Consider the following 15,148-nt stretch of genomic DNA (forward strand, 5'->3'; position numbering starts at 1 on the left):
TTTTCGCTAGTTCTCTCGCGTTGCAACAAACAGCCGGTTAGGCAAGAAAGTCATTTCGAAGAAGTCGATAATGAGCCAAACGAGCCTCCTTCGGAACTTCGCTCATTTGTAATGGAGAATTATTCGTTTCGAGGGCGTTTCTATACTGCAAGTCATAGTCGCTAAAGAGTACAAATGTCTGCCGGCTTTAATTTCGCGCAGCCTGATTCGCGATGCCTCGTCGTCAACGAGGGGGAAAGATGATACAACTCGTACTCTCGCTTCGCTCCGAACTTGATGAATTTTCCCAATCCTCTGCTGCTCCGTTCTATCGGCCTCCTTTTTTTATGTCTCTTCGCTATATTTAAAACAGCAAAATCCACTAGTTTCACCGAACCTACTCGCTTATCGACCAGGATATTTATTAAAGCTTCGACTTTATATATATATACTTTCATAAAAACAACCTTGTCCTTCTCACATTTCTCGATCAACCACCTCTTCCACACGCTTACTATTTATCGTACAATTATACTATCCTCATTGAAATTCTTGTAACTTATATTTACCGCATTATCTATATAGCAACATTTAATTAATATTCGCTCATGGTTTTATCGAATGATCCGCTTCATTTTTCGTTTATCGTCCTTTAATGCTTACCTACTCATCAACAGCTGCGATGTGTACCAAGATAATCGAGTATCAAGCGTGACAAACACAGTATAACGATGATTTGCAGAAACAACCCCCTCCCCTCGATCCTTTCAGGTGCATCGCTCATGCAAAAGGGAAGCAAACGATGGAATATTGAATTAGTATATATTGACGATACGATTCAAAAGATGGAAAAATGTGGGGAGAGTCGCGAAAAGTAAGGATTTGAGAAATGGAAATTAGCGGAGTTTGATTGTCTCCAGAAGCTAATTGCTATTTCAATGTCCTCCCTATAAAGCTGTATATTTATATCTATATGTACTATGATACCGATGGATACAGTATATAGTAAAAAGTAGAAGCAGAGCGTCTACTCTCGGAAGAGTTTCTATGCTACCATCCGTCAAGCGATAAATGGTGACTTTGGTCGGACAATGACGCTCAATGTAGTGTAAGGGGATGATACGTTATGGTTGTCAGACCTCCTGCTGGTAAACTTCTATAGGTTACGAGCATAGAAGCCACAGATCATTACGCGTCGTTGTTGACACTTATAAACGCTGTCATTCGAGTTCGGGGACGTGTAATAACGTCCAGTAGGCGCTATCGTGCTACGTCATGCTTGAAAAAGCACCAGGTCCACGAGTACAGTATATATATATATATATCTACACAGTAGGTACATAACAACTGTTACACGATTCTCTAAAATAATATACATAAGTAGAAAAGCATAAAGGAAAAAGAAGAAACAACGTAACTCACATTAATAGAGGAGGGGGAGAAGGAAGGAAACTGAAAGATTCCATTGGAAAGCTATCGTGGCAATAGAATACCATATAAAGGATTTACGATGTAGCAGGTCGGAATATAAACAGCGATAAATCGAGCGAGTATCTAAAAATTGATACAGTAGATTCGGAAGTGTATGGGGCCGGCGGTTAAGTTACGTATGTAGTCAATGGTAAACGGAAGCCGATGTCAATAAGTATCGGCTCTACGTTGGGATTTGCAGGGTTGGCTACGTCACAGAGAGAGAGAGAGAGAGAGAGACGTAAGAAGGATGCTAAGGACAAATAGCAGTGCCAGGGGAGAGATTCGGTAGAGTCGACAGGATGATTTGACTATTGGGAAAACAGAGTGCAGACATAATAGCAGGGGGAATCTTAAACATGATGCTTCCCGATGAGTTTGCAAACAAACATGTACTACGCCGTGGATTGTGAATTAGGGCTATATATATAGAATGCACATATACACGTACATTGTACAGGAGTATAGAAAGCGAGCTTTTCCATATACATAACAGCGTGCAGCGTAATACTGTAGCCCGGTAGTACGTGGTTGGCGTTTAATGCCCTTATAAATGTATAATGCGTGCGTCGAGGGGGCGGGAAAGGTTAGCGGAACGTATCCAACACCAAACCGTTCGCCATGCTGCTCTTTACGTATCGATAAACGATCAATCAACCAATACACCTATATGGACGACTCGAACGAGTAGGATAAGCGAAGCGAATCGAATCGATGTGCCTGTACAGCGCGGTGTTGCGTCTGTTGGGGTCAAAGGGGGAGGGGGGGGGGGGAGGGATGAGAAAGGTAGAGGCAAAGTAATAGCGCGGATAGAAGGAGGAGACAAGAGAGTCGTGTGTGTGTACCGGAGAACCAGTCGGAGGGGGTTGCAAAGGGATGAGAGAGGACTGTGCACACGATGGTGGCTGAAGATGGGCAAGTATATAGCGTGAACGGGTTGAGCACAGACACTAGTTTCGGAGGAAAGGAGAGAAAAGAGGGTTGCGAGGAGCCAGGGGGATCATGCTGGTGGTAGAGTTAAAGAGAAAGAGAGGGGTGGAGATATGGAGGAGAGGGTAAAAGCGATAGAGATAGGGGTGATGGTACTGCTGCTGCTACTGGTGGTGGTGGTAGTGATGGTGGTGGTGGTACTGCTGCTGTATACGGGACAGCAGAGTGAGCGTTGCGGGGGTGGGTGGTAGCCCGCAGAGTATCGACCCGACGTCGAGGAGAAGGCAGCCAGGGTCGCCGTCGCCGGGTTTTGTTGCTATACATGTGCTCCGTGTGTATATCTCTCTATCGGAGAGAGCTGCGTGAAGAAGTTCAAAGATTCAACCCCTCGACCCTCCTCGCCACGATAAAGGCGGTGCCGTTCTTTCCGCGGCCGTTGACCCTTCATCCTTCACCTTCATTTCACCCTTCCTCATCCAATCGTAATCATTCCAATCTGAAATTTCTACTATCGAACCTCCTCTGCTCTTCCCTCGATATATATCGCTTACTTTATGTTCTCCTCTTAAACCTTACCCCAATTAACGCGTCACATAAGCGAGATTAAACGTTGGTCTTGTTTCCCGTGCCGCGTGAAGTACGATTAACAGCGCCAGAGTGCCCTTCGCTAATTTTCAAAAGAAACTCACCTCGCGAGCTCGTGATTCGTTTGAACGTTCAAGGTTTTTCGTTCAGTAAAAAAAACGTAATTTTGCAGAAGAATCTTCATTTTTTCTTCTTTGTTCTCGTGCATGTGGGAAGGAGGATAGAAGAGCAACGTTGTTCCACCTTCTCGTTTTTTTTAAATGTATACAGCTATCATATAGTAAACAGCTGATCGGTTTGACAAAGTGTGGTCAATTGATAGACAGATATATACGTAGAGTTATATATATAGTCAACAACAATTTTCTTTTCCTCACTCTTTTTCCATTTTATAAAATTATTACTTTTCCACAGCAACGAGTAAACTTACTCTGTTATCGTTTCGTGTTTTTTTTTTTTTTTTTTTTTTTTTTTTTTTCAAAAAAGTGATAAAATCGCTATAAGAATGACGTAGTGCAGCATTTCTCGCAATCGGTAATCGCAGTGAAATTTGCATGGGTGAACTGCTAGTTACTCGTGACGTTGGAGAGGCTGGTATTGTGCCACCGCCCAAAAGGTAGGAGGATACGCAGATGTCGGTATAATGCCATTGCTCGGTTTGCAGTGGCTGGTTTCTGCGCGAAACGGCAAAGCTAGAAAGCCAATCTACCAAGCAGGCGCATCGCTGGCCTATTACAATGGCCAGCCCTCCTAAGCGTTCTTCATTGTCATCGGCGCGCTCTCTGCCCATGCGTCGATGCGCACCAACCATTGTTTTCTCCAATGGGCGGCTCTAAAACCCTCTCCCACCGCCATTATAGTCTTCCGCTCTGTGAATTTCGACGTCCGACCAGCAATGTCCATCGCTCCTTGCGCATCATCGCAAATAACTCTATACATATACATATATATATATATATATATATAAGCACAACGATAACCCAGACTTTTCTCGACTACTTTCAAAGGATACCGAGGATAAAGACAGAATAAAATGATTTTATGCTTTAAATATTGCCAATGCATTGAGCGCGATATATATAATGAGCTCACAATTAGCCGGAGTATGTTGATTGCCGAATGATGCAGTATCAGGCGCATTCTTAGTGCGCAACGATGCTACTCGACAGGCCATAACTTAGTCGAGAAATGAAGTCTCATTACGCTACGGTAAAAAGGAATTATTCTGGAAAATGTTTTCGCCATTAATAACGGATAACATATCATCGTGTCGTGTCGGCCAGATATCGGAATGAAACCGGTCTGACTTATTGAACACGCGAATCCTCCAGATAAGAAGAGGACTCGATTGCACGCGAATAATCTTTTCCACCTATTTCTTTTTCACTGCACTAATTCTCCTTAAAATCTACTCTGCTCCATAAATTAAATCCATCCAAGATTTATTGAATCTGAATTACACACACACATATATATATACATGTTACAAATCGAATAAGGCATATCTACAGAATCCATTAATGTTATTCGACATTTCATCTATTATATGGTTTATCTATTGAGCATTTAGGATCATAGTTTTTTCATGACGCTCCACAGCGATCTTCTTGATTCTCTCCCACAGCATTGGATAGGGATGTATGGTCCTGGCAAAATCACCGCGACTAAGCTTGTAAATCTCGCAAGATTCAACGGCCACTACGCTGGCAACCCGTTTGGCATCGGGCATTACCAAAGCGATCTCGCCGAAATGAGCACCGTCCTCCAAGTGGCAGACTTCTTTGCCAGTGGGCGTGTAAACGGCTACCGTACCAGTAGCTATGAAAAACATACAGTCACCTGGTTGATTGGCGCGAACGATTACGTCATTGGTGAGGAAAATTTCTGATTTTAACAGAGCTACTATGCGGGATAGAATGGACAAGGGTAGATTCGTGAAAAACGTCACGTTCTCCACGAGCTTCCTGCAAGAGTGCATGTTGATCTCTTGACGCATATGTGTCGACAGAGTGTTCAATATTTCGTTGTCGCGAAAGTATCGATGCTGAAATCGAAATTCGTAGTAGGCTATTATCCTATATTGCGTTGGATAGGGCAAATGTTTGTGTCTCATGTATTGACGTAATTGCGCCGTGGCCGCTTGATACTTCAACCTGGAGCTATTCAAACCTTTGAAGAACTGCATGAAACGCGCCAGCAGAATCCATTTGGTTAAAGTGCCCAGAAATTGGCTCATCATTATAAAGTTTAAATCTTCTACGGTACGTGGCTCATCGGCCAAGAAACCGGATCTTAGGAACGTAGAAACGGCGCGCAGTAAACACTTTAGATAAGGGATCTTTTGATTTGGATCGCTTTCCCAAATATCGGCTTGATGGATCCATGACTCGGGTTTAGGGGACTGTGGGTTTCTCATGGACATCGTCATAATTGGAACGATCCAACTGATACACGCCAACCAGTGCACCACTATCAGCAGCCAGAATAGAATACTTCCAAATTCGTAGACGGTCCTTGCCAATTGATAAATACGAGCAATATTCTCTATGTACATAGATAGTGAAACGACTCGAAAGGCGCACATCAAGGATACCACCTCGCGAGCTACTGTAAACTCATTCCAAGTTCGAATAAAAAATAGATCAGTTGGTACTGAGCTTATCAGGTCCAGAAAAAATGTTCCGCGGAACATGTATCGATTTATTATTTTTCTTAGATTCATTTCAACGATACGCTGCTCCTCGTCGAAGTATCTGTGTAAAATGATTTATTCATATATTTGTAGTGTTGTTTTTGCGCAATTGTACTTTGCTTACCCTGTCATCAAATTAACGACTATATCACCGCAGCATATCAATAAAAGTATATTTTTAGAGACCGTCCATCTGTAGGATCGTCTATGCATATCAAAAGCTGCTTGAAGCGGAAAAATTACCATTATAGTAGTGAGCACTGCTATCATTAGAATACTCCAAAAGTGACTAAAAAAACAAATATTTTATACAGGTTGCACATTTCATATTACATATATATATATATATATATATATATATATATATCAACCTACTATACCTGAATAGACTAAAAGGGTGAATAATGTAACGATAATGTCTTAAATGCAATCTTCTTTGATAGGTTATTGAACCCCGACTACGCAAATACATTTTTGAGCCTGGATTCGTATTTGACGCCATAATAATACGTCGACAGGATTCTAATAATTTTTGGCATGATCCTCTTTCAGGGTGGAAAAGAACCGTATTGTGATTTCCCCCTATTTGACAAACGTGCTCGCTTCGAAGCATAATTCTTCCAATATTTTCCTCTTGCTATTTTTATCTTTTCTTCCCCTCGCTTTTTCTTTCTGTCAAAAATAACATCAGATTGCAAGATTAGTAAACGCAGCGACATCTTAACATCATTCGTAAAAACACTGATATACTCTCTCAGCTTCTCGAAAATAATGTTCAACTGATACCTAGACGCTATACATGATGAAAATGTCTTCCTGCCTACTCTACACACGGTACAAGTTTTAAAAACAGAATGTATTATCACAATTCAAAAGAAACTTCGAGCCTGAATTTTTGTAGTATAATAACGCTCATTTTACATTATAAATATCATTTTTCTCTTAACTAATTTCGCTAAAACTATGTTTAATATTATAAAGTAAATGAAATATGTGGTTGCTGATAATACCTCAGTATATACAATATAACCAAATAACACGAAATCTCACCATTTTAATTGATAAACATCCTGTTTGACCTAATTTGAGATCTATACAAATCCTACAGGGGCTACAGGTATGAATTAATAAACTTTCCATAGGCTCGAGGTCGAGGTTTCATTATGACCATGCCAGACTTTCATGTGTTCTGCCTGTGGCCGCTGAGCTGCGCTGTGCTGCGCTAGGTTAGTGAAGCCCAGTGAAGCCACTGCCATCGTTGCCAACTTACGTTTATGGCTTCACGTTGGTAAGAACAGTATACCTACATATATGTATAATATATCCCTATATCTCAGCAAAATGGCATCTTATTGAAGCGAGAGAGAGCAGCGGATGAGAAAGGAATGAGCCGAGCGAATGAACCAATCGAGAAATTTGACGGGTGAAGATTACGGGGAGAAAAAATAGAAAAGTGGAAAAATTAATGATATCTCGAACACCTCGTTACATCTTATAATTTTAAAATAATATACATCTACATATATATATATATATATATTTATAAATATTTATGTAAAGACCAACGAGAAAAGTATGGTCTCGGTGATGCAGCCGTTCATGGTATTTAATTAAGATTATATTCAAAGTTATCTGTTAAATCATTTTATTGTTTTTCTATTTATAATAATTCAATTTCTTAATTTCTAATGCAAAATCTAATTTTGAACATCTTTCCTGTTATGTTTTTAGGATGTTGAAAGTTCAAGGAGTTATATTGACGAGCTGTATTCACCAGACCTCCTTAAATGCCAAAAAGCAATTGTGTGAGAATATATTTTATTTTAACAATCTTTTACTTTAATGATCAGTAATGCAACTGAAATGTGCTATGTCCCTAAATTTAATTATATTTACCATTTGATTATTAATACAATTATAATACTAATTGTTTCTGATTACTAAATATGATTTTAAACATTTTATTTCCAGATGTCTTAAGAATTCTGTAATAGGAAGCAATAGACAAAAGGGCTCTGTTATAGCCCAAGGAGTAGTACCAAGATTACTGCAACTATTAGGTGATGCAACTGGAGCAATATCTGATCGGATACGTCTTGAATCAGCAGTTACATTAGGTTCATTAGCAAAAGGCACTGATCAACATGTTCTTGCACTAATTGATCTTGGAGTAGTTCCATTGGTTCTTCAAGTTCTATTACCATCTCCATTAACCAATGTTTCTAATGAAAAAGAAAAGACACAAGACTTATTAAATGAAGCATGTTTACGTTGTTTAAGAACAGTATTCCAACATCCAGCAGCACCTGTACATGCTATTTATCAAGAGCCTGCTTTGGTTCTAAGATTACTATCGTTAGCAAGTCATTCTGTAACTTGTCAAGTGTGTGTTGCCACTATATTAACTGCAGCATGCAAGGTAAAATAGAAGTGTTTTATATTATTAATAAATATTTTATTTGCTTAATAATAGTTTGTATAATTTATATAAATAGACTGTCGAAGAACAAAATGCTCTCTCCAAAGCTGGAGCAGTTGAAACTCTAGCGATGCAGTTGGATTCTCCACTTTCCGAAGTCCAGTTACCAGCTCTAGCCTGTTTAGCAAATATGTGCTATCAAAATCATACTGTATCTGTAACAGTTGCTTCAGCAAGTACATCAAATACACCCCAAGGCAGATTAGTACCAGTAGCATTGGGCCAGCTGATGGGACGGGAAAGAAGCTCCTTGGTACAATTAGAAGCTGCACGATGTTTAGCATATATGCATAGAGCTGGAGCATTACCATCAAACGATCCAAGAGTAGTCTATCGAGCCCTGCCCTGTCTTGTTAGACTATGCCATCGTGATCGACCACCCCGAGAACGTGTTGCTGCGGCTGAAACTTTGGCATATCTTACAGAGGTTGATATTGACCTACAGCGTTTGGCTTCTATCAGTAATCATCTCATACCCACATTGGCAGAGCTATTGAGACCTCATCCTCAGGTATAAATATTTTGATATAAAATTCACCATCAAGTATTAACTCCGAACAATTAACACATCCTGTCTTTTATATCTTTAAAAATAAGATTAAATGTAATATTAAATGTTTCTAAGAAAATATTTGTGTATAACGTAGGTACAAGATACACAATTATCGCAGGATATGAGGCAAGCTGCGTTCAGAGCATTTGCATCACTTGGTGCTAATGACGAAGATATCCGAAAGCGAATTATTGAAACAGAAAGTTTGATGGAGCAAGTAGTTACAGGGTTGCAAGATCCTGGTGGACCACGCGTTCGATTAGCTGCAGTTCGATGTTTGCATTCGCTTTCTAGAAGCGTTCAGCAGCTGAGGACAACATTTCAAGATCACGCAGTCTGGAGACCATTGATGCAATTGTTGCATGGTGCTGATAAGGGAATAGAAGGTAAATAAATAATATCTATTGTAAAAAGTAGTAAAGCAATCAGAAAAAATTCAATATGCTTAATTAGCATTTTTTCATATATTTTAGGTAGAGGGGAGGGAGAAGAAGATTTATTAACTGTAGCGTCAAGTACCTTATGTAATTTGTTATTGGAATTTAGCCCTAGTAAAGAACCTATTTTGGAATCTGGCGGAGTCGAGTTACTGTGTTCTTTAACTAAAAGACCAGACCCAGCTCTTAGATTAAACGGCATCTGGGCTCTAATGAATGTTGCCTTTCAAGCAGAGCAACGCGTTAAATCTCAAATCCTCTCTTGCCTTGGAACCGATCAAATTTTTCGTCTTTTAGCTGATCCAGAATTATCAATTTTAATGAAAACTTTAGGTCTATTACGAAATCTCCTTTCAACTAAGGCGCATATAGATCGTATTATGGGTGAACATGCTGCTCACGTTATGCAAGCTGTAATACTCGTTTTGGAAGATCCGGTGCATCCACCGGATGTTAAAGAGCAAGCACTTTGTATTCTAGCTAATGTAGCTGATGGAGATCGTGCTAGAGACTATATAATGTCCAATGAAGACGTTTTGAAAAAGCTCAGAGACTACATGGTAGATGCATTATTCGTTTATTCGCTTTAATTTGTTTAGTTTTTACTATATATATATATATATATATATATATATATATCCAACAGAATAATAATGACTCTTCTTACAGGCTATTAACAATGTGAAACTACAAGTTGCTGCAATTTTTTGTGTTTGTAATCTGGTTTGGAGAGAAGAACCTGGTGCTGCACAAAGGCAAGCACGCCTAAAGGAATTAGGTCTACATGAAATATTAGAGAAATTACAAAAAACAAATGATTCTCAACTGTATGATAAGTAAGATTAATTGCTTTAACATTAAGTTCTCGTTGCTTACATTGTTTAATGTTACATCTTACATAAGGGTTTTTTTATTGCTTACACTTTTAGCATATTTTATTCAATTTTACAGGATATTATAATCCGAAATTTTTATATTTGATCAAAAGTATAGAAGGTGTTTGCAGTATAAAAAAGTCTAGAACAATCTAATAAAAAGTGCACTATGTAGATGAAACTGTAAACAGCGAGAACGGACCTATCCATATAAATTTACAAAAGAATATTTCGTTAAAGAGTCTTTGTTTTTATTATTACAGGGTTAAAACAGCACTTGCGCAATTTTTTTGAGTCCTAAGTTTTAATAATTACTACTGAACGCATTAGTAGTCTGGAAAGTGTTGAATTTTTTCCGTGTACTACGTAAATTTTAGCATTGTTACTGTGATCCTGTGATTTTATTAATTACTAAGAGCGTCAGGCCTTGATACTGCAAAAGTGGTCATTTTGGTTCTAAATTTGTACTATGTTCATATTTTATTTATTTATAAAAGGCAACAAAAATATTACAATACAAACTTATCTTCTACAATATGTAGATTACAAGTGATTTAAATATCGCTACCTCTGTATAAATTTGGATACATCTCAGTGTGCTCTGTACGAATCATCGCACGCTAATTGGATTATTTAACTTTATTAATAATGATGCAAAGTCATTCTCTCTTTTAGCATAATAAAAATAAAATAAATAAAATGTTGAAGTTTTACTACATATCTAGCGGAATCCGCAAAGACTTCAAAGATGGTTCACGTAAGTTTGACGTAATATTCTGTTAATTAGCGTTGTGGAATATTTACAAGACTTCGTTGAATAAATAAACGAAGAATTATGCGGTTAACTGAGGAGAATATAAATCACTACTTAACTTATTGTTTCTATTAATTCATGTAGATCTACTTATAACTCTCATTTTAATTTTCATAATTGCCTAGGCTTGACATTATATCGTTAAAAAAGAACACAAACTCATCTAATAGAAATGATTTCTTTTTATTTGATGTTTTAATAGCATTGAAATCAGTTTGAATTACAAGTTGGCGAATTTCTTAATGCAAAACGTATATTTCGATATCATTTAGTCAAATACAAGTATTACAAAATACATTAAAGAAATTTTACATTTAACCATAAAAAACATGGAATGAAAATTTATGTTTGACTAGAGATATTATAGAATCTTTGGAATATTGAGAACTTACATAAGCTAGATTAAAATTTAAAGTGACATTCGGAAAGCCGTAACAGATAATGATATTCTATTACCTATAATCTAAGGACTAGTACATATTTATTAAATAAACCGCTGTTATTACTTTGGTACCATTTTCCTTGATTTGATCAAAATTTAACAAAATATAAGCTCTTACGGCTTCTTTAAGCACAAGTTTTAAAAAACATGTAGATTGGGTAATTCTAAAAAAATCAATATACATTCTTTTTCTTTACGGCGCATCAATAATCAAATATTAAATAGGAATAGTCAATATTTTATAAATTTCAAGAGTCGATTGTATTTACTACGGATCCAATAGTAAACGTATACCTTATAACTCAATTTCTGTTAAAAATGTAAAAATAACATTCAGTATGTCCGTTTAAAAGAATTTTCTATTGATTGAATGGGGATGATATATCAAATTAACGTGCTGACCATTACTAGAGTTTCTTAAGAATTACACAATTTATATACCTTATGTCATCAGCTCCTTTTTTAGGGACACTTAGATTTTCTACATAAAATTAAACTGGAGCATTATTATCATTACAAAAGCTTTCTATAGGATTATTTGCTAATGGATCCAGTTCAGCAAACAAATCTAGCCATGAGCTTCCTTTTTGCTTAATTCCTTTATTAATATTCTTCTGCAAAAGAATAAGATATAGTGCTGAGTTAAAAAGAAAAATTGATAAAATCACTTACGTTGTTGTTACTACAATTAGCTTGAATGTTCTGTTGTTTAATACCCAAAGTAGCATCTCCAAGACTTTGCTTTAAAATATTAGGTGGTAAGAAAGTATCCAGTGATGTCATATCCCATTCGGTACTTAATTGGTTTTTATCCAATATCTCATCTAACAATGCAACATTTTCTGATGTTTGCATTTGAAGGGAAGAATTACTAGGTTGATTGATACATGGCATTAACGTATTTATGTCGGCAAAATTAAAAGCTGAATCGCTTTCAGTAAATGAATCCATCTCCAAATCAAGCATAGCCAAATCTTTTTCCAAGTCAAATTGAACGATTGATTCTTTTTTATCAATTTGCTGCAGAATATCATTTGGTTCTAGCTCTCTTGAAGCTAAGTCATTAAACGATTTCTCCAATATTTTAATGTTATGCATGGAAGAATTTAATGCTACAATTTCCTTTTCCACTTGTACGGAATTGGCTTCATTTACATCATTTTCAATATCCAATAATTTTTCATTTTGTTTTTCTTTTGGCGTGGATTTATCGATAGATGTGGCTTCTTCTGCAGGCTCTACATTATCATGATAATCTTCTTCTAAAAATGAAAATCTGCAAGATATCGTCGCATAAGCTCAAAAATTAAGAATTAAAAAATGAACAATTTATGGTATAAATATTGTATAATCACCTATCTTTATCATCAATATCATCATTATTACCTCCTGTTTCTTGAGCTAATTTAGAAGAGGTTTCTGTTAATTCGGGCATTATCATAAAGTCGTACTGTTGATGACCTTTAAAACTGTTAGCTATTATTGAATATGCTTTGGCAGACTTTCTTGTAAAATCAAGTAGGGTGCTTTGGTATAAAACTAAGGCATGGCTGAACATGTTACACCTGGCTGCTGCTAATAAATCTACCTTTTGCAAACAATCCAGAGCCAGATTATCAAAAGTCGTTTTACCCCTATTAAATTAAAGCTAAGCTTATTAGTTTATTTGATTTGAAATATATGAATATTTGAGGCACACACATTTATACTCACCGCCTAACACGAGTTTGAACTTTTCTGAATTTTTCCAATTGTTTAGAAGTATCTGGGTCTAACTCTTGTGAAATATTTTTCATCCAAGATAAAGCAGCTCTATATTCAGTACGTGCTTTTTCCATTGCTTCAATATTTTGTAAAGTGTCTTCAATAGCTCTTTGTCTAAAAGTTTCAACTTCTTGATACAGCCGTACTAATGGAGTTCTCAAAGCTATTCTCTGCTGTCCAGAATAAGATACAGATTTTCCTACAGCTGACATCATTTTCCCAGCTCTAGTCTTATCTTGTTTTCCTGCTTCTTTAAGGAAACGTCCCATAGCATTTTCTTCTTGTGCTAAATCTGAAAATTATATAATTATACTAGAAAATACATAATTAATAATGAGATATGTAAATATTTTGCTGCAATTAATAGTTCAATTAACATAAAATACTTACTGCATAATCTTTCTTGATATTTATCTATAATTCTTTGGAGATATAAACAAGATTCTTGAATACTACGAAAGAGCTCCAACTTTGCATCCAGCTCTGCATCAGAAGAAACTATGCATTCATCTTCTTTTTTGCCCAATTTTCTAGATAAAGTTTGTTTTGTAATCCAAAAATGATGTTGCATTTTGGTTATAGTAGAATCATCAGAGATATTAGATTTTTGTACCCAACGATCAAATGGACCTCCATGTTCATTTCTATCACTAAAAAATTATCAGAGAACTTTGTAAATTAAATAACTTATACTAATCCATAGAATGTAATCGCTTAAGAGTAAGCAAAAGTATATTGATAAGAAGAAATCATTTAAATAATTTAGATAAAAAGAAAACCACAGGATAAACCAAGGTGGTTAAATTTGGTAATAAATATTCTTCTGATGATCACTTTAAATTTAGCACAATATTTAGATATAAACATTATTAAGAAAATCTTAGGAAAACTTACAAAGTATTCATATTTATTGTTAATAAGTCAAGTCATTCAGCTATTCCTTGATTTTAAAGCTAGTGCCACCGTTTTTAATATTCAAAACATATTTAATAAAATTTGCGAATTTGTACACAGTTTATTAAAGAAGTACCAATTAATTATGGTAAATACTAAGAGCAAAATATTTAGAATAAACACAATATAAGCAAATGAGCAGAAACATTATCTATTACTCATACATATGTAGAAACATTGACAAGTGTCACAGAGTGTCATCACTGTCGCGATTGGTCTATTGGTTGCCAGTGGGGCCGCGTTCAGAATTCTTTAGGGCAGTTTAGAGGGAATTTCACGACTTAAGGTGGTATAATTCACGTCACAGGAACTGTACATACCACTTTAAGGCCGGTATTCATAGTCGTTGCTTATATTTAAGACCGACTTAAGCATAAGGTTATCTTTTTCTATTACTGTTAGGGGAAAAAGGACAATCAATACTTTAAGTCAGACTTAAATACATATAAGCAACGACTTAAATATCGGCCTCTAAAGTCAGGTCAGACTTTTGCGTCACCTTGATGAAACTTAACGGTGGTATTCTGTCTGTCTGTCTGTCACAGTGAAGCCAGACTGCCAGACCGACCAGACCAGCCAGACTGGTGGTCGTATTCATAAGGTCTGTTCTCGTTGGCCTACACTTTTAACACTTTCTACACTTTCCGTATTTCTGTCTTTGTCCATTGTACAACCAATGCCAGGTATGGCTTTTTCTAATGTTTCGATGCATTTAGGAACTGCTTTAAAAAGCACCAGCGCTCTTACTATGTAGTGCTAACAGAGATGAAACGGGAGATTGCTCATGCGAGGTCCCGAGGCAATCCCTACCGATAGGCGGCGCTGGTGTTGGCAAACGCGTGTCTCAGGCCGGTATTCATAGTCGTTACTTATATTTAAGACCGACTTAAGCATAGGTTATCTTTTTCTATTACTGTTAGGTGAAAAAGGACAATCGATACTTTAAGTCAGATTTAAATATAAGTAACGACTATGAATACCGGCCTCAGGTCCATCTAACCCCTAACGCCATCTATCGGAAGAGACCACGAAGCACGAGCGTTAAGCTTAGAATAGGGTAAAACATATATGCATTGTTGCCAGAAAGCGGAATAAAGTGAGAGCGGAGATATTTTCTCGGACCTCTCTGTCTTTCTCGCTGTTAGCTTGTAGCAGAAGAGTCGAGGCAAAATCT

The 15,148-nt window shown here is 36.8% G+C and overlaps 3 protein-coding genes across 3 annotated transcripts; 1 reads left to right on the forward strand and 2 right to left on the reverse strand.

Moving 5' to 3' along the window:
- Positions 1 to 4,519: 4,519 nt before the first annotated feature.
- LOC136785940 (potassium/sodium hyperpolarization-activated cyclic nucleotide-gated channel 1-like) lies at positions 4,520 to 6,824 on the reverse strand. Its single transcript, XM_066747322.1, has 4 exons — positions 6,707 to 6,824; positions 6,037 to 6,328; positions 5,781 to 5,945; positions 4,520 to 5,717 (listed from the first exon to the last, which is right to left on the reverse strand). The coding sequence occupies exons 2-4, from the start codon at positions 6,267 to 6,269 to the stop codon at positions 4,520 to 4,522; spliced, it is 1,596 nt and encodes a 531-aa protein (XP_066603419.1). The 5' UTR covers positions 6,270 to 6,328; positions 6,707 to 6,824.
- A 190-nt stretch (positions 6,825 to 7,014) lies between these two features.
- On the forward strand, positions 7,015 to 10,700 carry LOC136785938 (armadillo repeat-containing protein 8-like). The gene is made up of 8 exons (XM_066747319.1): positions 7,015 to 7,258; positions 7,388 to 7,461; positions 7,628 to 8,075; positions 8,152 to 8,646; positions 8,783 to 9,074; positions 9,162 to 9,685; positions 9,795 to 9,961; positions 10,264 to 10,700. Exons 1-8 carry the CDS (start codon positions 7,232 to 7,234, stop codon positions 10,292 to 10,294), a joined length of 2,058 nt encoding a protein of 685 aa, XP_066603416.1. The 5' UTR covers positions 7,015 to 7,231; the 3' UTR covers positions 10,295 to 10,700.
- Positions 10,701 to 11,049: 349 nt separating this feature from the next.
- ICA69 (islet cell autoantigen 1-like protein) lies at positions 11,050 to 14,457 on the reverse strand. Its single transcript, XM_066747320.1, has 6 exons — positions 13,915 to 14,457; positions 13,411 to 13,670; positions 12,970 to 13,312; positions 12,612 to 12,890; positions 11,929 to 12,532; positions 11,050 to 11,870 (listed from the first exon to the last, which is right to left on the reverse strand). The coding sequence occupies exons 1-6, from the start codon at positions 13,923 to 13,925 to the stop codon at positions 11,748 to 11,750; spliced, it is 1,620 nt and encodes a 539-aa protein (XP_066603417.1). The 5' UTR covers positions 13,926 to 14,457; the 3' UTR covers positions 11,050 to 11,747.
- Between the last annotated feature and the right edge of the window lie 691 nt (positions 14,458 to 15,148).

The sequence above is a fragment of the Prorops nasuta genome, unplaced genomic scaffold (assembly GCF_024137725.1).
Source record: "Prorops nasuta isolate Cenicafe-Biocafe unplaced genomic scaffold, Cenicafe_Pnas_1.2 PNAS00003, whole genome shotgun sequence".
Classification (NCBI taxonomy): domain Eukaryota; kingdom Metazoa; phylum Arthropoda; class Insecta; order Hymenoptera; family Bethylidae; genus Prorops; species Prorops nasuta.

Coding starts and splice junctions, on each gene's coding strand:
- LOC136785940 (XM_066747322.1), bottom strand. CDS start 6,269: ATGCTTCGAAGCGAGCACGTTTGTCAAATAGGGGGAAATCACAATACG. Junction 5,946..6,036: donor CACCCTTTTAGTCTATTCAG/GTATAGTAGGTT, acceptor TTGTTTTTTTAG/TCACTTTTGGAGTATTCTAA. Junction 5,718..5,780: donor GTCGTTAATTTGATGACAGG/GTAAGCAAAGTA, acceptor CATTTTACACAG/ATACTTCGACGAGGAGCAGC.
- LOC136785938 (XM_066747319.1), top strand. CDS start 7,232: ATGGTCTCGGTGATGCAGCCGTTCATG. Junction 8,076..8,151: donor TATTAACTGCAGCATGCAAG/GTAAAATAGAAG, acceptor TTATATAAATAG/ACTGTCGAAGAACAAAATGC. Junction 9,686..9,794: donor AAAAGCTCAGAGACTACATG/GTAGATGCATTA, acceptor CTCTTCTTACAG/GCTATTAACAATGTGAAACT.
- ICA69 (XM_066747320.1), bottom strand. Junction 13,313..13,410: donor ATATCAAGAAAGATTATGCA/GTAAGTATTTTA, acceptor TATAATTTTCAG/ATTTAGCACAAGAAGAAAAT. Junction 12,891..12,969: donor GTTCAAACTCGTGTTAGGCG/GTGAGTATAAAT, acceptor TTAATTTAATAG/GGGTAAAACGACTTTTGATA.